Source organism: Pseudochaenichthys georgianus, chromosome 14 (genome assembly GCF_902827115.2).
Source record: "Pseudochaenichthys georgianus chromosome 14, fPseGeo1.2, whole genome shotgun sequence".
NCBI classification, from domain to species: Eukaryota; Metazoa; Chordata; class Actinopteri; order Perciformes; family Channichthyidae; genus Pseudochaenichthys; species Pseudochaenichthys georgianus.
Window position 1 is genome coordinate 15,927,724 of NC_047516.1, and position 25,024 is coordinate 15,952,747.

Consider the following 25,024-nt stretch of genomic DNA (forward strand, 5'->3'; position numbering starts at 1 on the left):
TGCTTCATCCCAAATTCACAATATATGGCGATGAGAAGTGAGATGTAGAAAACGAATTGGAGGCCGTTCATGAGGGTCTGGGCTTCAGCTAAAACGGACTTAATCTCCAACATCACCACCATCCACCTCCTTCTCCTCATCTAACCAGTTGATATTTTTTTGAGAATAACTATCTGTAAAGTGGAGAGCACATGACACGCTGGTGAATCCCCGAGGCAGGTCCCACTCACAGACTGAATGAGTCCATCTTTGGCTGTCGGACGGACTCCTCAAGAGCACAGGACGGATGCAAACAGACTAAACACATCTTTCCAAAGACCCTCAGCGTCTCCGCCAGCGGTGCTCTAACCGAGCGGGGGGAATCTCACACCGGGGGGAAGAGTCGTTTCACAGACAGGTACGCTTCACTTCACCGCTCTTTGGTGTGCCACCCCAGGGTGCATGTGTTAAAAGGTGATCAAGGTGATTACTGCCACTGACCGCCCATGCGTCGATGCCGTTGATGGCCGCAGAGCCGCGCACGAGGCGACTGCACCTGTTGTGATCAGTGGAAACGTGCCTGTGTAAATAGACCTGTAGTGTTGACAGGCTCGATGAGCTGTGCTGTTTTAATGGCTGACAACGCAATGATGTCTGTGTCTATTTGCATTCAGTATCCTTCTATTGCAACTGCTCCTGAAAACCTCTTTCCAGCTGTTTGCGTGCGTCGCGTCAGTGCGCGCTGTGTGGGTTTGATCGGTATGATTAGGTGATTATAGGTCCATCGCACACGCGGTACAACTGTAATTATAGTGTAATAGTCTGAACACGCAGTGGGAAGTAAAGCACTCCATCACTATATACATCATGCTTTATCAGCCGCTCCGCTGTTCACTCATGCTCACATTGCTTCTGATGAACGGGGACAGGCTGCAGTCTAAAGCCCAATTCAGGTGCAATGCCATAGCTTTAAAACTCCAGAGTCATAAAGCGTGATGGTCAAATCTGTCACCTGCCTCACATTCATCACCATCTGGGGGACCTGCCTGTGGAGGATGTCACAGTATACGTGCGTGGTATTATAGACGGTGTGTGTGCGAGCATTTTGGAGGGTACCGCGCATGAGTGTTATTTTTTTTACTCAGACACCCAATTCTCGGTGCAGTGAGTGTAACATGTAGCGGTGAGTCCAGCTGCGCTCACTCTGCTGCAGATGCGCACAGTGTGGCAGACCATCGTGGGGGTCCAACTGTTTTCATGTGGGACTCTTTTAACATCCAAGCGTCGTGTCAGACCACCTGGCAGAAAACCCAGGGGTGCACCAGTCCATGCCTCTGAACTTGGCTGGTGGTGAGTCAGAGAGTATTGGATGACCCAGGTTGACCTATTGGAGAGATGGCTGGGGGACAAGATTATCTTGCAGTCCTCCTGGCGGGCAAACACATCCCATTCACATCACAGTCAGTGGATGAAGTTAAATCACACAGTTTTGCATGTTTTGAATTAGTGGCTGCTGCAACTTGTTTTTGTTTATCTGATGAAAAGGATTCATTTAATAATGTTGTCTTGTCTGGGCTGCCTGCTTGTGATGGAAGCTCTCTCCATGTGCTTGTGGGGGGAAAGCACTGTTGTGACCTCTCAGCTTTTCTCTGCCTGCTAATGCATTCCTCTCCATGGGGACGGAGGGAGGTGAGGAAAAAACATGGTTCTCCTTTCTACATATTCCCAGTTTTTGGCTCAATCTCTTTTGCTCCTTTTTCCCTTCATCTGAGCGCCTTCCCTCCAGTCTGAGCTTAAATTCGTTCCGATCACCACGCTGCAGACTTGAAACTGAGCTCCCTGGGGTGCAGATGACCCCACAGTTCAAAAACCGACAGCAAGCCCGCTTTCATTTGCTCCTTTCATCCCCTCTGCACCCCCCTCTCCCATCATTTTTTCTCACCTGTCTGTCTGTTTATATGTCTTTCTGCCACTCCTCTTCCTGCTCTCAGCCAGGCGATGAGGCTTATCAGGTGGAGGGTTTCTGCTAAAGCTTGTCAGCTTGTCAGCTCTCATGCCCGTCTCTGTGACAACAGTCCGTGTTTTCAGGAGTAGAAAATAACGCAATCCAAAAATATATGAGTGAAAAATAGGGATTGAATGAGAGAGAGAGAGAGAGAGAGAGAGAGAGAGAGAGAGAGAGAGAGAGAGAGAGAGAGAGAGAGAGAGAGAGAGAGGAAAAAAACGGAGAATCTGTGTGAGTGAGTTTGATGCATGTGTATGCGTCGCTGCTGCTTTTTACCACGAGTGAGTGGGTGTTTCTGTCAGTGGAGCAATTGTTAGAGCAGATGGACTGTTAAAATACATTCTCATATTAATTTCACATCATATGTCTAATTCATTTGTCCCCTGATTAAATAATTACTGGGTTCCTCGTAAACTTGAGCAGTTGACGAATTTAGGGATTTCAACTGGCTGCGGCTTATTTAACAGCCATTAATTGTTTTTCATTTTTCATTTTTTTTTATCTTGTGATCATTTCTGTAGTAATTTCCATATTAACTTGTAGTGCACGACAGATCACTTTGTCCCAGTGACAAACTTCTTACTTCACGATGTAAATACACACCACTCTCTTCACAGCTCAAGTGGAGGAATCAGATGTAGATACACTCTTTAACTTGTTTAACAGCCATGCATGCACTAATGTAGGAAACGTGCAATTATCAACTAACAATTTCTGCAGAAACGCACTCCAAAATAAACCTATTATATGTTTGGTTACATGTAAGTTAACAACATTCATAATGCGCCATCTGTGCCAATCTAAGATCTCATTTGCTATCAGTGTGATTTAGCCTCTGGGATGAACACATGATATGTTGTGCACCCCAGTGAAGCCTATGGATGTCTGGGGCAAGAGCTTCTCTTCTGTGCGTCGGACATTGTTTACAGCCCGGTTAGCTTAACTTCAAAGTGAGTTAAAGTTTAGAGTTGTTTATTATTGCTAATCTCAATAAACAGATATTTGGATTGGATGTTGATCAGTTGATAGAGCCGGTCTTCATCTTATGAGAAGGACACTAAACCCCAGGCAGGGTGCTCCATGGCAGCTCCTCGGGTGTATACATGTGGAGTGGATGTCTGTGTGAATGAGAGGCAAATAGTTTAGAAAATATATCTGCAGTTACCGTATCTGCATTTAAACTAAAACAACTTTCTTTTTATTAGTTTTTTTGTCGCTTTTGCTGTACCCGATGGTTTCCCAGATTATGTTTTGCCCAATGCAGATGTATCTACACAGACGCTTGATTTAGATTCAACAAAAGTCCGATCAAATGTCATTGTTCAATATTACTCGGACTACAAACTGACCAGAAAAAATATTTGACCATTGCCGCATGTACATGCTATTATCTAAAGCGATATACACATATTCCCAGCATGTTTTGTGTCCTGACATCTGATAGCATAATCAGTCAACACTAAATACAAACTACAACTAGTGTTAAGTCAATTATGATGCAGCGGCTCTTAAAAGAAACACATCAATTTTTAAGACTTTTACACGAGCACGGTTTTTTACTTCTAGTATTTAACTTTTGATGCACAAACACAGCAGGAAGCAGGGTTCGTTATAAACAGATGCTACTTGTGTTTTTTTAACACATACCGGCATTGTGGATCACTGGTAAGATTAACAAAGATGTTTTGATGAGTTTTATGTTGTTTCTTTCAAGTTTAATGACGTGTGCACAATATGGTAATGTACGTAATGTTACTGCTGTTAATGGAGTTTTTGTACATTCACAAATTATAAAAATAGTCCAAACCCCTTTTTTTTAATTTTAAATAATTATGGATGAATCACATATCATCATGCCAGAAATGTGTCTAAATGAGCGTTTCCACCCAGGTGTCGTCCTTTACTGCCGACGTGAGCCAGAGCCGATAAATACCTGTGACTACTAGAGTCATTTGTCCCCCTGAATGGATGTCGAATGTGACCTTTACCGCTAAACACAAAAGAGTGATGTTAGTGGGTGTCGGTGGGATTGTGTCCATGTTGAGACTCTCTAATCTGCAGGTGAAGAGTAAAGTAGAACTAGGAAAAGGATATATTTCCTGAGAGCTCACCATATGTGCACTTACACACCTTTCTGCAAACACACTGTGTCTGCTTTCTCTCTCTCTCTCTCCCTGCTGTCTCATGTGGTGTCCTCTACAGATCCCCAGAGCGGACTGACACCTTTCCCGCAGCTCTTAACCTTTTACACGGTCTTTGTCTTTACGCTCAGTCTTTGTCCGCTTCTCCCCCTTGGCGCTGATTCAAAAGATCCACAAAGGATATGAGTCTCAACTAATGGAGAGGAGAGGAGTTGTTTTTGCTTTGACCATATTTCCTGTGATAGAGACATCCCAACTTCTTTCTATCTCCATCTCTCTCCCCAGTCTGGCAGCAGCATGCTCACACAATACTCTCGGGATCTCTATCTCTTCCCATCTCTCTCGCTCTCTCACCGCGACAGTTCAGCATGTTCTATGGGCAGGAATATTGCATGAAGCATATCGCCAGTGTCAAAATATTACACAAGGAAAGCCCTCAGAGGGGCAACTCTCATGAATCAAAGCCGAGCCTCGCACTGATCGCAGGACAGCAGTGGCCGTGGCTGATTGATGCCCTGTCAAGCCCTGATGTGCCCTGTGAGCTGCTGGCTGGCAGTGGGGATTGTCTGTCGGGACAAGAAGTCAAGAGATCTTACGATGGGGGCTACGAGGACACGATAGCGAGTGACAGGACTTTAGTGCTTTTCCTGAATAAAGAACAAGCCGGAAAGAGACAGCGAGCGAATTATCGCTGGATAATACAGAGTTGCTGATGGTATTTACAAGAACAATAGCGGTGGATTTTATTTTTTGTGACACCGTTGAATTATAATGTGATTACATAACTTGTCACTATGATGTCTGAGGAGACAGTGGTTTCTTCCAGAAGTGAGCATTAGCAGAGCGGAAGGAACACGGGAGCTTGTGTTTCTAAAAATCAAAGTCAACGTTTATTTATATAGCCCAACATCACAGACACGTTTGTCTCAGTGGGCTTCACAGATTAACACACATCGATGACAGTGTTCATAGATACATTAAATTGCAAGAAAATAATAAAAACACAAGATAGAACGTGAAATACAATTAAATAGATACAAATACAATAAAAACACAATAAAAATACAATAAAAACATTCAATAAAATACCATAACATGTAGGACTCAGGGTAATCTAGAAACCAGATTTAACAATATGCTTTTTCTTTTTCTTTTTTAAAGGAAAGTCTTCGGCACACTCTTAAAAAGTTTGGACTGCCTCCCTAATAAAAGGGCTCACAAGTGTGCTGGTATCAGGATTTACATCGAGGGTACACACCACACACACTGATACTCAAATCCCTCTTACCTGTTGATTTGTGTGTGTGTGTGTGTGTGTGTGTGTGTGTGTGTGTGTGTGTGTGTGTGTGTGTGTGTGTGTGTGTGTGTGTGTGTGTGTGTGTGTGTGTGTGTGTGTGTGTGTGTGTGTGTGTGTGTGTGTGTGTGTGTGTGTGTGTGTGTGTGTGTGTGATCTGCAGGGAGAAGATGCCATTCCACCATGTGCGGGCGGGCCTGCTCTATCCAGACAACTACCTGAGCAGCTCCCTGGCGGAGGGCAACGAAGCCTTCCAGCTCAACAGCATCTCCACCGAGGAGCTGGGAGGTGAGTGGTCTCGCAGAGAGAGGGTGGGAGGTGGTGGGGGTGCGGAGCAAAGTGTGAGGTACTAGCAATTAACGTTTCACTGCTGGAACAATGCAGTTACAACGCCTCAATTATCCCGGGGAATGGCTTTTCCATTTAGCCCCTTTGTCACAGCTTGACTGGATGCATTGGTTTCCAATGACTGTGATTATGAAATTAAAGCAGTCACAGGACTCAGAATGAAAGGGAATAAAATATAGACAGCCTGAAGAACGACACCAATGATTGATGTTGGTTTTGTTGGTTCAAGTTTTCAGTCAATCTTAGAAAAAGTGGTGCCATCAGCTCTCACAAAAGCATTATATTGTAGTTGGCTCGAATGCGCTTTGGTAAGAAGCACTTTGTAGCATAAATCTTTTAATCCAGTGTCCCTTGTGCACAACTCAACCCAGTTCACTATAACACTTGCTTTGTTTGCTGAAAGCAGTACCATCATTAGACCGGTTGGCCTCTGTCTGGGTTTTGTTCGTCAAGGACAGCTAGGAGGACAAAACAGTTTGGACCTATTGAGATGTTATATATATATATATAATGTGTACACTTAGAGTCCAGACATCATGCTGAGGCATTATCTAAGCCCTGTCAGCCGCAGATCTAAAGCAACCAATTGGCTTGTTTGATGTGGACAACATATCTTTGGTGCTTGCTGCCAGCATCTGAAAACTCTTAATCCCACTTCAGAGAGCTGCTGACGGTCCTTCTATCTGTTAGTGCAGACAGACGGCCAGTTCATCACTCCTGTGTGAGATCGCAACTTTCCTTTTGTCTGGTTTTGATGAGTTTCATCAATCACAGAGAGAACATGTACAGTCCTGGAGGGTTGAATTCATAATACACAGCCACACACAGGCAGGGCTGCACGCTCACACACACACACACACACACACACACACACACACACACACACACACGCACGCACGCACGCACCCACGCACGCACGCACGCACACACACACACACACACACACACACACACACACACACACACACACACACACACACACACACACACACACACACACACACACACACAGGCCTTGTGCGGTAATACATCAAGGACCAGCTCATTTGTACCCTATTGGAAATGTACTCTACACTGTTGAGCTGCATACAAATTCACTTTGTTTTGGGAGGCTGCATGCTTGCCCGCATTCTCCAATCCCTCGCCTCTGATTCTCACTTTATTTAGGCAGCGGCTCGGCACTCCAGTCTAGTTATCAGCCGCTGGGGATATTTGCAGGCTTATAAGGGAGCTGCGACTGAACTTTGGCTCTGGCGCAGCTGACAGAGCAAAGACAGTTATAGTAGACGGATCCGAGACAGACGTACACATACAGAGAAAAGAGCAGCTTGTCAATACAAGAATATTAATGACACAGAGCCTGAGAGAGACGGAGAAAATTACTTCATGCAAATGTTGTTGTTGTAAGTTGGAAAAAGGATACATCTCAGGGATATGTTGTTTAATATTTCACCTGGTAGACTCAGAGTGAATGCTTTTGTTTACTTCAGTGGAATAACTAACACAAGTGTGATTTTTGTGAGATTATGATCATCCTGGCCAAAGTTACAGAGGGGGTGCCATAACACCAGCTCGAAAGTAGACAAGACAGCCCCCTCTTCTCCGTTGCATTTCTCCTGTAAAGATCTGCATGAATGCCGAATGACAGCTGCAATGACAAACTCTTACGTCTCTGAAGTGTAGAGATCCACTGAAAATAAATCCAATAAGGACTTTCAAAGTCCGTCTCGGCTGTCTTTGTCAAGTCGATCAATTGGATCACCTCCGCTCGGATAGTGCCGACAGATTGGCAGGTAATTAGTCCGATATTGACCAGGAAGGAAGTCCTCAAAGGTTTCAACAAGTCTGCTGCGCGAACAGATAGATGCCTCGTGAGCTGGGTGCGTCTACTTGCAATTTCAAGTTAGAAGGAAGCATTTTATGTGGGAGGAGAGAGTCGGAAATGCTCTTGGCATCGCTGGAGGAGATTGTGCTGTGTGGAAGGATTGGTACAGTCCCTTAGGGTTTGTAAAATACAATAAGTATATAAAGATGTAAGAGAGACAAGGAAGAGACAGGGGGAGGAGGAGGGAGAGCGGGAGATCACTCTCACCTTCATTTGCCTGTGAGAAAGGTTGTAGCACATCCAGTTAAAGGGAAGGCCTGTTATCAGCACCAGGGAAGCACCTTTCAGCACCGTCCACACGCCTGCTCAAATCTGTTAATCATTCATTTCGTCTACACACACTGTCTAATGGCTCCCTGAAACAGTGTGTAAGTCTATGAGCTATTTCCGTTGTCACAACTCCAACAAGTCCTCAAAACTAAACAGCCAGTAGGCTAGGTTTTTTGACTTGACACATATCAGGATTTTCTGATGCGATGCCCTTATTGTCGGTGAGCCAATCGAACCCCTTGTTCAGATCCATTAAATGGACCCGTTTAACTCGCAAGAGGACTTTTAATCCATGGTTGTTATAAGATATTGATTATGAATCACTTCAGGGTTAGGGAAAGATTTCGGGGTTGATTAAAAGAAACCGAAAGCAGATCAGAGGTAAGAGATGCAAAGTGCCAAAGTCACACAGCCAGCCCGACCTCCTCCCTAAGAGGTTTTAGGTTGCTATGACAACATTACACTATTTCTGCCTTCACACAACCGCATCAACTGCTTGCCAGAAAACATAAAAATAACATATGTCATGTTTTTGTCAAGTGTTTGGACAAAAGAACATGTTCAGTCTTGTTCGCAGTGTTACAGCAGTATAGACAAGGAAATAATCTACTGCTATGAAGAGTCCCAAAACACAAAACATTAACAAAACAAAGGTTATGTAAAATGTATATTCACTTCTTACCCCACCTCCCAACCCAGAAACCCTCACATCATTCAGCACCACACGACAAACACATTCAAGTTGACATACAAACTACACGTATCCACCAGAATGTATCAAAGCGTTGCATAAAAGGCACTGTATTGGTATTTCTTAACAGATATAGTAGATCTCGTGTAATACTCATAGGATGTACAGTGATATGTTGTGTATTTGTCGTGCAGAGATCCGTGAAGCGTTTCGTATTTTGGACCGTGATGGGAATGGTTTCATCTCCAAGCAGGAGCTGGGCATGGCCATGCGCTCCCTGGGTTACATGCCCAGCGAAGTGGAGCTGGCCATCATCATGCAGAGACTGGACATGGATGGTGAGCCACTACATAAGGTCACACACTTGGGTGCATGCATGCAGCACTTCACTAAATGTTTACTTTACTTGCTTTAGGCGAAATGAACATTCGAGTTACAGCCACCTTAACAATGTTTTTGCTAAATTGTCTCTAAATTGTCTCTAAATTGCCTCGCAGGTGAACTGTCAAAAATAAATTACCCTGGAGACAATAAAGAGCGAACCTGTCTGCTCCTTCTCCTTAAACTCCGGCCCTCATTGTAAATCCATAGATGATTGCAATTAATCCTAAGCAGTCCCTGAATCACAAACAAGCTAGTCAATCTTTCCTCTGGCTCTTATCTGCCTGCTCTTGATTCCACAGCATGCGGTAAATATCAAAGGTCACAACTAAAAGCTTTTTTGTTTTTGCCTCCATGAGTGTTAAGAGCCTCTGAGAGGAGCGCTGCCATTTGTTCTGAGGGGAGACAGTATTTCTGCTCCCCTGACTTCTATCATCTCCATGGCGGCTCTAATAAGTCACTGAAAGCGGTCACAGCCACATTTCATTTCAGAATGCCAATTATCATCAGGTGTTAGACAACCTGCACGCTCCTTCAGATGATTAATGTAATGTCATTAAGTCCCTGCTTCGGTTATTTGAATCCGCTGATCTCTGGCATTATATTTATATCTTTCCCTCTTTAGGCATAGTAGTCTTTAAATACAAGATTATATTATGCTAATTAAAAGCTACATTTTTAGAAACTGCAGTTATGTTTTATAACAGAGAACTTATGCCTGCTTGGTGCTAATAATATTCTGTAATACAAGACAACGCTTTATTTCAAAGGTCGGCAATGTCCAAGTCATTTGCAAGAAGTTCCCTGACAATAAATGTGTAATTTGAAACTTATGGTCGGGCAAAAATGAAATCTTCCTTGAGCTATCCATCAATCCATTCACACTGACATAATTGAAACGTAACTACCCTTAAATGTTGAATTGGATGCTTGCCTGTTGACAGATTTCACATTTGTGCTTGTTCGGCTCGCCTGCAGAGCAGTGACTTAATACTTCCAAGGTTACGCAGCAATTAATTCAATAGAATTAATTCATTACAAGAGTGTCACTTTAATATTGTCTCTATGTACCCAGTAATTAGCACTAAATCACATTATTCAGAAATTACAGACCCATTAAATAAAGTGTTTTCCTACTTCCAGCAGCATGGAGACTTAAGTATCTTATTCCCTTCAATATGCGGCCTATTATAAAAAACAACAAATACAACATTAGAGAATTTTTTTTACGGGTGATAATATCAATATTGGCTAATATATATGTATAAAACTATTCATGCAGTGACTCTGTTAGTTATAGAACATGATATCGGGGAGATGTTCTCTGAGTATTAATGCTGTGGGACGCTGGCTGTTGATTGCTATCTCCAGCATGAATCATGATGCACCGGTAGAATTCGTAATGCCAACCCTCTCAAGCTGTGTCCCTTGAATTTGAAATTGTGAAAGGTTCCCTGAATTGTCACATCGATGCAAGAACTATCCCACAATGGCTTGCACGCACTTGCACAGGTGCACACACCTTATTCAAAAGATGAATTAGTGCTGATGATGCATGGGTGTTTGTCACGGATGAGGGAACATCCATCTGTTGATCTATCGCAGGGAGATTTTCTTTGTTTCTGCAAGCGAATAAACTTCCGAACCAAAATGCATTATTCAGCTCCTGTCTGCCAGCTTTCCTGACTGTGTGTGTGTGTGTGTGTGTGTGTGTGTGTGTGTGTGTGTGTGTGTGTGTGTGTGTGTGTGTGTGTGTGTGTGTGTGTGTGTGTGTGTGTGTGTGTGTGTGTGTGTGTGTGTGTGTGTGTGTGTGTGTGTGTGTGTGTGTGTGTGTGTGTGTGTGTGTGTGTGTGTGTGTGTGTGTGTGTGTGTGTGTGTGTGCAGGGGATGGCCAGGTGGACTTTGAGGAGTTCATGACGATACTGGGGCCCAAACTGCTGTCTTCTGACAACAGAGAAGGGTTCCTGGGCACCACCATCGACAACATCTTCTGGCAGGTGACAGACAAAACCTCCTCTTTCCTTCTGATGCTTGAATCTGCTTCTCATCACTATCCATCCTCATCACTTATCACTACTCTTCCTCACCTCTCACTGTGTTTTTCAGCCGTCAGGTAGAGTCTTAAATCCTGAAGAACAAGCCATTATTTAAGCAGAGGCTCTGCACACACCTACTTAAGAGCAAAAATACACACTCACACACACACACACACACACACACACACGCACACACACACACACACACACACACACACACACACACACACACACACACACACACACACACACACACACACACACACACACACACACACACACACACACACACACACACACACACACACACACACACACACAGACTCTCAGGCCCCACACTCGCTTCTTTAGAGACTTTCTTGCTTATGACTCAGGGCCTTGAAGGAAAAGAGAACTGCTGAGAATTAAGTATTTTCTTTATTTTTTTCTTTTCTTTATGTGAGTATGTTTTTGCGGTGATATCATTCCCAGTGTTGCAGAGGGTATTACCATAATCATTATTTGGAAAGTCTGAGCTTGTGTGCTTTCAAGTGTCCAAACTGGGCCCACTGGTGATTAAGGCTACAGCGCATCTGCATACTTTTGAACGTGCTTGCTTTGTTTTTAGACATTTTCACGTAAGGAAAATGTGCTGCTCTCAGAGTGCTTTATCACTACTCTTCCTCACCTCTCAGGTAACACATGAGACAATAATGAAAAGTGCAGGTGTAGGAGCGGGGGGGCAGTGTGAGTGTTTGAGCAGGCCATCAAATCTCAGGAAGCTGTTCTTTTTGCTTTTCTTGAGTCAAATGAAAGGAGAAACATTAAGAGGGTGACTCACTGAAATGAGGTGTGTGCGTGTTTCAGGTTACAAACACACACTGGCCCAGTGTGTGTTTGTAACCTGAAACACGCACACACAAGAATAAAGAACGTTCTTTATTCTTGATTTCATTGTGCAATCACTTGAGATAATATGGCTAAAAAAACAAGGCTCTGAGTCTATGCCATTCATACATCGGGATATTCTGAATTAAACATCAAAATCATTTATTTTTCAAATGCGGGGAATGGATTGCTTCAATGAGACACATTGAAGGATGGAGCAAGACACACGAGTGTGGCTGAAAGAGAGAAGAGGATGTAGAGCTGGACAATGCACTATGTGGAAGTGGAGGGGAGATGATGGTTGTGCCCCACATAAGGATGCAGGAATATAAGAGAAAAAGGAGGAGAGTGGGAGAAAATGAAACGAGCGGTACGAGAGCCTGTGATTCATGAAGGTCGCAGACAGTGTTCGTCTCAGGGATGATTTAAAATGTTCACCTCCCACAAAGAGAAAGAAAGACTAAAAGAAAACAGGAAGAAGGGGAAATAAAAATTAGAGACGGAAGAGAGAAGCAGGAGAAATGAAAGCAGAGTGCAAAAGAATATAGGAAGAGAAAGGAGGAGGAGGGGGATGCAATGGTGGGACGAAGTTTGTCTCTGGGGACAGTGAGAGCGTTTTGTGTGTGTGTATGTGTGTGTGTGTGTGTGTGTGTGTGTGTGTGTGTGTGTGTGTGTGTGTGTGTGTGTGTGTGTGTGTGTGTGTGTGTGTGCGTGCGTGCGTGCGTGCGTGCGTGCGTGCGTGCGTGCGTGCGTGCGTGCGTGCGTGCGTGCGTGCGTGTGTGTGTGTGTGTGTGTGTGTGTGCGTGCGTGTGTGTGTGTGTGTGTTTGTATGTGTGGCCTAGCATTACTATACTTGTGGGGACCTAAATCTGTTTACACAGTCACGTGTGGGGACTCGCCTCCCTTATGAGGACAAATTGGAGGTCCCCATGAGGGGAATCATTCATTTTAGGGTGAAGACTTGGTTAGGTTTAGGATTAGGGTAAGGTTAAGGGTTAGGGTAAGGGTTAGGCATGTGTTGGTTATGGTTAAGGTTAGGATAAGTCTCCAGGACAGGCATGTAAGTCAATGTAATGTCCCCTGAAGTGATGTATACATGGTATGTGTGTGTGTGTGTGTGTGTGTGTGTGTGTGTGTGTGTGTGTGTGTGTGTGTGTGTGTGTGTGTGTGTGTGTGTGTGTGTGTGTGTGTGTGTGTGTGTGTGTGTGTGTGTGTGTGTGTGTGTGTGTGTGTGTGTGTGTGTGGCGTGCGTATTACACAGACCTCAGAGGGAGACAGGGAAAGTTGTTGTATTGAAAAGAGAAAGAGGCACATCACAGTGGGCCATAATGACTCAGTTGAGCATGTGCGCATATTATCTCTGCACAGTGAGATGTTTAATGATTCTTCAAGGTGACCGGAGTCGGCACCTTTTGTTTATGATTGCATTGTGTGTGCGAATGTGTTGAATACTTTTTGTTCGTGCACGTGATCCTGCTCCTGTGAGCTAAATGTTTTCCACTGGAGCATGGTCTGAGTAAAAGCTCGAGGAAATTTGGATATCTGCTTTGAAAAACTCCTGACTCAAGTTATATCATTTCTGCTGACAGTCCGTAAATTAGATTTGGAATAGGGAAGCACCCAGTCTTCCACTGCTAATTAAGATACAGTCCCTAAAGATGTAAAACCAAAACAAGCTTAAGCTATCACAACAATGTTTAAAGTCTATGCATTATTTTAGCACGGAGAGAGTGCAGGATAGATGTCTGCAGAATATTCTAAAAACCTAAAATACTTGACCCAGAAAAATATATTTTATAAATAAATTACTCACCACGTTGAATTTGTTTTAAAAAAAGTATTTTTCCTCCAGATGCCTTAGAGGCAAACATAGAAAAATAACAGAGCAAAGTGTTGATTATTCAAGTTTAAAGTGCTGCAGTGTTTGGTTAGCTAGATGTTTGATTTTATGCAACTACATGTTTAAAAATGTGTTAAGATTGATACGGTCTCAAGTCTTTACAGCAAATATTAAGCTTCCACCAGCAGCTTTAGTTAGACTGGAAACAGGTGTAATCTATCTAACAATAACACAACAGTCCACCCACCAACACCTCTAAAGAATCTCAAACTTCTGCTCTAATGATAGGAACAAATGGTGGTCATGGCTAAAACAAACCAACATTGAGTTATGATATGGGACGTTAGTCATGCTCTCCAAATGTCAACCATTCACCTTCAATTTTTCCAAGACACCCTGTAATGTTCAGTAACACCATTATTCTACTTCCACCTTTGTGAAAAAGACAGAACAGTCATTTATTGTAAGACAGAAAGAGGTCACTTCCTCAAAAAAAGTCATTTTAATCACTTGAAAAACCTACTCTGTCATTTATTTCGGGTGAGTCTCTCCAGGCAGCTAATGATGTCCATTTATTTCCACAGTGTGAAAATCAAATGTCAGACTGTGAAACTGTTGAAACACCCAGTCTGGACTCGTTTGTGTCAAAAGTCACGTTAAAAGTGATGAGTAAAAGTTATATACACTTTTTTTTTACTATTGACTTGAAGTTTTGTCTGTCAACCACCTGTTATTGTTAATGAAAACAGAGACTGACCAGCAGGATAAAGGAGAGAGAACCAAGGGACAGACTTATAGCTGCCGTCTGTGTCTGTTGAGACCGGCTGCAGTGATGACCCATGCCAAATAAAAAATGTTACATAATTACTGCCATTTTGTGGATGGTTTTATCCAAAGTGCGCTACTGTGATTGTAATTATTTTACGGCTACATGCAAAAACATAATTTTGAATACACTGGGTTGTCTGGGAATGTTGGTCTATTTTGCTTCCATCACTTGTCATAAGATAACTTATTTCAGACAAGTGGAAGGAAAACATCAACAATTCACATACATTTGTTTTGCTTCATTTATTTCGGTTTGTATAAAATGATAGAAATTAGCATTTAAACAAGTTAAGTGCTCTGGAAGTTTCATAGTGATATCTATTAGGTAAATAGTTAACCCTATTCCTCTGCATGATATATATGGAATGTCCCCCTATACTGTACATGCCTATCCTTAAAGGTCTTCTCACAGAATATGTTATTTCTCAGCACTCAGTTTAGCACTTGTTTAATAAATAAAAGGCCTAATATGCAAATTTGAACTTGCAATTTTAGAAAACTTGTTATAAAAAAGTGTCTATGTCAGCCATCAGCTGGGGACGTTTGATGGTGACATCTAGTTCAAATGTTGACCCCATTCACTTGTATTATTTCCTCTACATTGAAAAAAGGATTATGACGGGGCTTTTTTGTGTCAGCAAAAAAAATATAGGGAATATTTTTGTTTCAGACTGCATTTCATAAAATTCAATTGTGACATATTTTTCTTCCGTGGATTTAGTTCATCCATGATTCATCTGTGGTTGGCTGCTCTTTTTGTAAAAAAAGAAAAGTATCTTACCTGCAATTTTACACTAAAAAGTGTCCTCTTTATGTTTTAGTTTGCAATTGTGTGCACACAGTGTTGAGAACATATGCATCTTGGTATAGTCTTGTTAAATCACTTACGTACAAAGTGGGACAGAAACTTCCTTTGAACTTGGAGTTTCCACCTAACCCTGACGGCACTGCTGCTAGACAGAAGAATAGGACAGAACAAGTACAGAATAAAACAAAGCAGGTTGTCACTCTGGGTGACCTTTAAGAGAAGGGTCAGAAGACAAAGCAGGTGGACGACTGACAGAAAGCTTGTTCTGTACGAGGGCAGGATTAAAAGAGAGGGGCGACGTCTGAGCACCTGTTCTTCTGATTGATGTGTCCTCGCTCCGTCACCGGTCACTGGGCACGATCCCTTGCTGTTTTCATGTCAAACACGAACATACCCAGACACAACTCAATAATTGAGTGTATTCATTGAAAGACAAAATACTCAGACAGTCAAACTATCGAATATTTACATCCCCTGCCCCTCGTGTGTGTGTGTGTGTGTGTGTGTGTGTGTGTGTGTGTGTGTGTGTGTGTGTGTGTGTGTGTGTGTGTGTGTGTGTGTGTGTGTGTGTGTGTGTGTGTGTGTGTGTGTGTGTGTGTGTGTGTGTGTGTGTGTGTGTGTGTGTGTGTGTGTGTGTGTGTGTGTGTGTGTGTGTGGCGTGCGTATTACACAGACCTCAGAGGGAGACAGGGAAAGTTGTTGTATTGAAAAGAGAAAGAGTGTGTGTGCTGCACTATACAATGATGATCTCTGCCATGCTGCACAAGACAAGCGCAGACTCAGGAAGGAGAGATCAACCACCAAACAGGTCCAACCCAAACCCTCCACCACTACATTCCCATGTCCACATTGCACAAGAATAATCGGGTCCAGAATCGGCCTCTATGCCCACCTGAAGACCCACAAGGACCAAGAAGGAGGACAGTCATACTCGACTACGAGTGACCGCCGATGATGATTGTGTGTGTGTGTGTGTGTGTGTGTGTGTGTGTGTGTGTGTGTGTGTGTGTGTGTGTGTGTGTGTGTGTGTGTGTGTGTGTGTGTGTGTGTGTGTGTGTGTGTGTGTACACCCGTTAGAGACAGGAGGAGAAATCACTCACCTGGTTGCTACATTAACATGAAGAGGCTCCACAGTGGCTTTTCCCCCCTCAGACAGACTGACAGGAACATTGAAAATCCTCGCGCTCCTTGAGCTGTCATTGTGTCTGTCCTGCGGCTGCAGTCTGAAAAGATGTGGCTCCATTTCCCTTAAGGAGAGACACCTTTTGCAAGAAGGAGAACCACACAAGGTAGCATGGGTCAGAGCCGTTGAAACTCTAACTGTAAAACGGCATCTGTGTTATTGATTGACCATAAAAACCTATAATATGATCCCATAAACGACCTGCTGAAAAGGAAGGGTTTCGAAGATAGATCTGAGATGAAGTCGCTCTGATAGCCCATAGACAACAGCTTGTTCTCTAACTCGTTTTTTGGATTGTGTTTTTTTATCTTTATATGCCAACAATTTATGATGCCATCATTTAGAATCTTCTTCTTTGTGTGAGACCACCCATCTGTCTTTAACTTCTCCTGTCACTGTTGCCTGTTTCATATTCTAAAAGCCACCGAGTGAAACCAAACCTTTTCAAAAAGAAAGAAAATGTCATTTCGGCTGGATCCAGAAATGGAACTCAATTATTGATTGCACACAATTATTGGATGTTCTCTTCAACCTTAGCTCCCAGATAGAGTATGAACATTTGAGAGGGTGAAAAGTAAACGTTAGAGACATAATGATTTATTGCATGAAATAAATCATTCTCATATTTACTGCAATGTCCCAGTTGTGTGTGTGTGTGTGTGTGTGTGTGTGTGTGTGTGTGTGTGTGTGTGTGTGTGTGTGTGTGTGTGTGTGTGTGTGTGTGTGTGTGTGTGTGTGTGTGTGTGTGTGTGTGTGTGTGTGTGTGTGTGTGTGTGTGTGTGTGTGTGTGTGTGTGTGTGTGTGTGTGTGTGTGTGTGTGTGTGTGTGTGTGTCATCATGTTCATGTTTGCCTGTTGATAGATGATATCATACCTCTAAAAGATTGCATTATATTGTGGTTATGTTCCACTGATTGCTTTGTTGCCTTGTTGTAATCTGACTGCAGAGAACATCCAAAAATAGAGCTGGGTTTAATTTGAATTTGTGTAATACTAGTGCAAAAACAAAAGGATGTCTGGGTTGTGTTACCAAACCCAAAATGAGGTCCTCTACAAAACCATGTTCAAATAAGGACTAGCTTTTTGCATCGGATCCACTGTCATATCTGTTATTTAAATATAAACCATGAGACAGCTGGAAGCATCATGACTGTTGTCAAATGTAGAAACTCTTGCACCGAAGTCTCTCTAATAAGCATGTTATCTGGTTTGTTTTTTTACTTATCTTAGTTGTTTAAACTGTTGGACGGTGTTGTGACTTGCTAGAGTCTCCGCTAGTTGCCTGGCAACCTAATAGGGACAACTTGACTCTAGAAAGTCACTGCTCGTTTAAAAAAAGAAAAAAAAGGCACACTCAAAAACAAAAAGTGATCTTTCTTTGTTCTGGTTGGCAGATTGTTGTTACATTTAGATGGAGCCAGGCCCCTGTTTCCAGCCTGAAGCAAATGTTACATATTTAAAGAACAGAAATGAGAGCGGTATCGATCTTCAAAGTAGTAGCAACATTTCTCCAATGTCAAACTACTCAGAGGTTCGATACCCAACCCTACTCCATCTCACTGATCCACTACTTCTTTCATCTCAATTTTCTCTGACTTCACTTTACTTTTTTTCCTTCCTACAGTATGTCCTTTTCGTTTTTCTCGAGAAATATACCCCCTATCTTCTTCCTCTTTGCCTCGCCTGCCTCAGTATGTCCATCTGTTGTGCTAAACCAAGCGACTGATTGTATTTGTGGCTGTCTGTGAGGTAAATAACCTGGACCTGGATGATAGTGGGTTCCAGGAGGGGGTGTGCAAGTGTGTGTATGTATTATAGAGAGGATCTGTGGGGGCAGCAAGGACGTGATGTTTAGGAAGGGCACACAGGAATGGGACAGAGGCTAAGATTCAGAATTTGAGCCCATTAATCATTTTAAACACTAACATGCACACACAACTCAGAAAACAACCACCTACAAGGACGTTAGTATGCTGGTATTTCCATTGTAATTGATACATCCATTAAACCAATTGCGCTTGCATCCCCCTTTATCAGAGCACACACAGGTTGCATACTGATTCTAGCACCCACAAATAGAACCAGTGATGCATAGGCAAACATGCTGCCAATACATTACAACACACATCATCCCTTCTTATAACGTGTACATAAAAATAAACACATTTAAAAGCAATCCGTGCATGCCATCATTTCATGCAGCTTGTACATTTCACACCTCAGTCGTATCTTCTATATTTATCTGCCCTCATATAGCCAGTTTGTGGGTGACAGTGTCTGCATTGATTGTCTTGTGCCCCTGCAGTTTGACATGCAGCAGCTGTCTCTGGATGAGCTGAAGCAGGTGCTGTTCCACGCCTTCAGGGACCACCTGACAATGAAGGACATCGAGAACATCATCATCACCGAGGAGGAAGGCCTCAACGAAAGCTCAGGAAACTGCCCTGAGTACGAGGGAGGTGAGGAAGCTGCTCTCTTGGAAACTTTGCTGTTATTAATACCTGTACTGTTGCTGCAGTCTTTTGTAATTCACTTGATGGGCTATTTTCGAAAGTTATGTTGAGTATGAGTTAATGTATCTATGACCAAAATATTCTCCAAAAAACGTGCTTAATTTCTGTAACTCAGGCAGTTACAGCGATTATCCAGCTCTATGTCGGATCATGACTCAGCAGGAGTTGTAGCAGCATCACACAGATGCTATGGAAGCAATGCCTATTTATTTATTCATTCATTAACTTTGTGGATTGCTCATGTTAGTACTACTGGTTTTTAAATGTGCTTAGATGTGACTGTCTGTCTGTTGTCTGTGTTGTTTTAGGTCATAATGGATTCCTTGTCTTTTATCTCCAAACCAAATCTACCTACGTTTACAAATAAATGATGTGATCTTAATCCGTTCGTTTAAGTTCAACATTTTTGGAATAGCAATGTTTGTGTTTTCGCCAGAGTTAGAGTTCACTTAAATATGGAGCTACTGCCAGACGCAATTAGCATAGTTTAGCATAAGTAAACAGGGTTGAGCCTGTTTCCAGAACTCCAATTAATACCCACAATTCAGATTTCTTGAGCCTTTCCTATTGGTCTTGTGAGAGTAATTGACGGCTGTTTCAGCTGTTTATAAGAGATAATAAACCAATAAGCTTCAAGTATTTTTTTCATATAGCTAGCTAGTTGCTACCTATAGCTACATCAAGAAAACGTGACAGATCTTGAGTGAATTATTTTCATTTTGTGGAAAAACATTATGTTTACTCAAAGCAAAGTTCTGTTCAAAGGCTAAAACGTAAGACTCATTAAGATGTACATCCATGGGAATCCAAGATACTTATTGATTAACAAACATGCTTTTAAATGACTTTCTTAGCCTTGCACCGAAAGATTCAAGGGGAAATTCCTCATTTTAAATGTGCTGCTCTACCAAAATCATTACCCACCACCACAGATGTTTTATTTGAATCGAGGAGATCCTGAGGGCAAGGTCATGAATGCTGACGTATATTCAGGAAAACAGATGTGATATTTAAATGATAACATCTATTAATCTCGAGGTCATGCATTTATTTCTTTATTTTTCAAAGCCAAGAAGAAGACAGGTTGTTAATATCTGAGTGCCCAACACAGAAGGCATTTTAGTTGAGAAATACTTTCAGACTAAGTTATGTTGCTTTAGGGAGATGAGAAGGAAGAAAAAAAGGAAGTCTGACCTCGTCTTAGTTATGGTGCAGAGCTATAAATTGCCTTACTTCTGTGAAACATCCACAAGTCAGACTAGCACAAAGGTAAAGACAGATCAAACACGCTAGAAAGCTGTGAAAGTCTTAATGAATCTATTGGGTACTGGCCTACAGTCTGGGGGAGGCCTAAAAGGAGACAGCTGGGAGGAAATGGAGAAACTTAGCAGAGGGAGGGACAGTGAAGGAGGAGATAAGAGGCTAAAGAACGGATCAGGGAAGTGCTGGAAAGTGTTTGGGTGTTTAGGGAAGGAGTTAGGAAGAGGAAACAGTCGAAAGGCGCTAAAAGGGGACAAGTTGGAAGAATTAAAAGAGATAGAGGTAAAAAGAGCCTCTCTTGAAGAGAACAGCTGTTTTACTTTCAATTAACCATCTTCCCATATCCTCAACTTCCCTCTTTCATGCGTCCTTCCCATCTTCTTCCTGTCCGTTGGGACTTCAACGCCTTGCACAGTCCCTCTTAGATCCTCGACTCAGAACTCTGAGTTGATTTATTGATGCAGCGTGTGATTCTAACAAACTAAGACAAGGGAGCGAAGAGAGGAAACCTTTGGTTGTTGCTTTTGCTGCAAGGCCTGTTGGAGGACACATCGGACTCTGCTCTTCTCCTTTTTTCCATCTCCTGAGATTATGTCTTTAGGGGGAAACTGTCTTTCAGCCCACAGATAGGTGGAACAACCTTAAAGTTTGATGTCACTCCTCTTGTCTTTGTTTTTGCTGCATCATAGGGAGTATTAGATTGAGTTTGTGCCTCTAATCAAATCACTTCCCCAGATAATGTTGGTCACATATAAAGTGTGAGAGACAGAGTGGTAACAATCTTGAAGTGCATTGCCAAAAATGTCAACCAATCACGTATTATATATTTATTTTGTATCATTCTTTTGAAGTCAATAAACCTGTCGATAAGTTAACCAATCATCATCAAACGAGAGGCCAACACTTGAGCTTAACAATCCAAAACTCTAAACCTGTCTCTCATTTATTTTGTCTTCTTCACAGTCCATCCCAAGAAGAAGAATCGGCAGACGTGTGTCAGGAAGAGCCTGATCTGCGCCTTCGCCATGGCTTTCATTATCAGTGTCATGCTCATCGCAGCCAATCAGATGCTGCGGAACGGCATGGAGTAACCAATTGCACTGTGAGCATGGCGAGTGGACAGAACAGCCACGACCTCACATCTCGTCTTTGCAGCCAAAGCAGGACCAGCTACAACCCGAGCACTTCTCTAAACAATCAGTTGAGGTTTTTTTAGGTTCATTTGAACTTTAGTAGTAAATGTGAGTGAGATGATGAGAAATATACATTTGTTTTGCATTGAAGATGTCACCATGTATAGTTACTGGACTTACGGGTCACAAAGAACTGAAACAATTATGTTTTTATAAAAAAAAACGTGAGAATAAATAGAGGGTGTTATTTTGACAGAGACCACTCTTTAAACTTGATTTTCTAATTACCAGAAAAAGTTTATCAGGTGCTTTGAGCCATTCCTAATTTAAAAATAACAGTGGTTATTATGAACAACTGCATATTTACCTTAGAGAAGTAGCTGAATGTGAGTGAATGAGAGCACTGAATGTCAGGCACTGTATTTAAATGTATTGTAAATCCATCACATCTCAAATAGTCATGTTTAAACATCATCGACCAACTCAGTCCACTAAATGTCAGGGCACATGAAGTCTTTGTGTAAGGAGCACAACTCAATACTCAGTGAGGGGAAACTTGGGAATCATCTCTTTGTCTGTAGGTGTGTCAAAGATAGTAACTAATGTATCACAAAATAGATTTGGTCTATACTGGAGCACATGGATTTAAAGCAAAAAGCAGAAAAGGTCTCTTTTTGACTTAATTCTGTGCTTCAGGTGGACCAAATATCTGAAGTCTCTCCTGATAAATTAACTTCCTACTCTGAGAGACAGTCCAAAAATGTATTTCTCAAGGGGGTTGAAGCGGTTAACCTCTACCTTCACTAGACAGCACATAATAAGCTCAGGCCGTCTGAGAGGAAAATATATGAAGGTTTGTGATAATTAGTAGGAACAGATATACATTCCCATGTTTTCAGTTATGCGTTGGTAAAAAATCCTTCACCTCAATATCTCCTTGTAATACAGCCCAACTGTGGTAATTATAAACTGCACAAAAAGCATGCCAGTATGTACACTGCCATATCAAACATTTGTCTAGCTCCCATGAATCTCTCTGTATATATAGTAGTAATTATCTTGTGTAATGTAGTGTTTGTTCACAACAGCAGAATGTATGAAGGGTGGAAACTAGTGAGATAAATCAGGGATATACAGTTGAGCTGTGACATGCTGGAGGTACAGCAGCAGTTTCTTTTTGGAAAAGGTTGCATTCTAGTGGTTTAAATGAGAACTGCAGCTAAACACTTGAACTACCATGTCTACAAGGTGTTCAGAAGTGAAGAACAACGCCACTGAATTTGAGCTTAGATATTTGTTGTGTTGATGTCACATTTTGGTCTGATTTGGTTCACTGTTTCTTAAATGCAAAACCAAGTGTTTCCCCAAGAACCCAAATTGTGTTGTCGCACCAGCACTCAGGTTTTGAGACTGAAGTGGCTGATGCAGGACCTCGGTTAGTTTCTGGAGTCATAGCTACAGTTTATGGTTCAGACCATCGACCTGATAGCACTACAATTTTAAAGAGCTTACTGGAGTCAGGGGGTTTGACAAGAACAGGCAGTCATGCTCGTCTTTATAATGGAGCCCCCCGAGGATGAAAATCCCAGTGACTCCACAGATTACGTTTGAGGATTTTCTTTTTTCTTTCGGTGTAGAGCTCTGCATTACAGAAATGTCATTGTTAATCCACTGTTAGAATAGTATCATACCAGTAATGATGTCCATTATTCTGTTGTTTTAGCAGAAGATTTAGATCAAATAGTCATTTCAAAACAAGACTACGACTGAGATTAAGTTATTTTAAAGGTCACCTATTGTGCAAAATCCACTTTGTCATGTCTTTTATACATCAACATGTGTCCCCTCTGTGTAAAGAGATTCTGAAAGTTTCAGGAAAAAATATTCGCTCACTTTTTGTCCTGATCCATTTATATAACAACCTGTCTGAAAATGAGCTGATCAGATTTTTGCCACTTTATGATGTCATAACGATTTTTTGGCTTGTGTAACCATTAGCCAATCACCAACCAAGGTAACTTGGTTGGGAGTGGTCCTTATTTCCATCAAAGTAACAGACACAGAATCAGCACTTTTGAAACAGGGCTGAAACAGAGGGGATTATGGGATGCTGCAATGATCTGTTTGGTGTTTCGAGCCAAACACTTCAGAGACATGTTTGTATATATCCGAGACCTATAATATATTGATGAAAAGCAGTATAATAGGGGGCCTTTAAAGTCATTATCCGCGTCAAAACAGTAAACCTAATGTCTATTATTTCTAAATTCCATACATTTTTGGTATTAACAGATAACATATTTTCATTTATAATGTGACAGTTATTTAAACCATATTGCCCAGCCCTATAATGATGATCTTTGTCGTACATTTGTTGGTGATCATTTGTTGCAACATAATGTGCCATAATGGCGACATCCTGTTTGTGGATTCCTCAATTGCTCGGTGCTCCCCTTGGATCTTGAGGCAATTATATGTTCTGTTGTGTGATGAAAACAATGCCAGATATTTCCATCACCTTACGTGCAGCCATGTGAGTTTGCTGTCCAGGAAATAAAGGGAAGAGGGCTTTCTCTTAAAAAAAAAATTGCTTTGTAAGATCAAGTATCACAGCAAAAAGTGTATTATAATGTAAATCAGTATGCATGTTGTTGTTTAGATTTTCATGTCTTTTTGAAAGACTGTGGAATCAGTTTAATCTTTCCATGGTGGCATAGCCTTGGTTTAAATGTAGGTATGTATGTCCTACTTTCACATATTTGACTGTCCAGTTTATACTGTAATAGCCATTTTTTCTAGTTTCTACCAGCTATCAATCAAATCAGAGTGCAGGAGAGGGCATTTTCATAAATATGCAAAAACAAGGTCACATCTTCATCATCTGTTTCACGTCGTATCGGGTAGAGTCTGTACTCACTGTGGGTTAAAATTGACATTGAATAAAATATATTGTGTGTTTTAGATTTTTATTAAATGTTCTCACTGCCTCACAGTCATGTGAAAACTGCTGTATAATGTATGCTACACTTATCCTTGTGAGTCAGTCTTTCATATTCTCGGCACATTGAAATCTGACCAATGTTCTCACTGTTGGCCATTAGCATCACGGTCCTTTTGAAACCAGCATAGACCATTCTATCTTAACAAAGTCCACGTCCATTCAGACATCCTTTCATGGTTTGGTAAGGGGCACTTGTAGAAAAAAACTTGTATCAACACTTTTAAAGTGTACATTATTATACTGTACATCTGGGAATCAAATCATGATGTTCATGTTTTTCAGAGTTGCTTTTAAGATTTGTTTTTACCAACACAGGTTTTATATGTAAACCTTGGCATGCTGCTTAGAAAAGGAGAAAGAAAACAGCAATAGTCGCCAACTGAGTGAATATTTAAAAATGCAAATAACAAGTTTAATCTGTCTAATCTAAAAAAAATATATCCATATATGTTGATGCAATAAAACCTTGTTTTGATAGAAATATAAGTCATCTGTGTTTGCTTCAAGACCAACAACATACACATAAACTCATATATTTAGTTACTTAATGAGCTGGTGAGCA

At 41.8% G+C, this 25,024-nt stretch overlaps 1 protein-coding gene across 1 annotated transcript; it reads left to right on the plus strand.

Annotated features, from left to right (window-relative positions):
- Nucleotides 1-224: 224 nt before the first annotated feature.
- On the plus strand, nucleotides 225-24,912 carry caln2 (calneuron 2). The gene is made up of 6 exons (XM_034098520.2): nucleotides 225-397; nucleotides 5,583-5,707; nucleotides 8,808-8,951; nucleotides 10,879-10,991; nucleotides 18,861-19,014; nucleotides 21,292-24,912. The coding sequence occupies exons 2-6, from the start codon at nucleotides 5,590-5,592 to the stop codon at nucleotides 21,417-21,419; spliced, it is 657 nt and encodes a 218-aa protein (XP_033954411.1). The 5' UTR covers nucleotides 225-397; nucleotides 5,583-5,589; the 3' UTR covers nucleotides 21,420-24,912.
- Nucleotides 24,913-25,024: the final 112 nt, after the last annotated feature.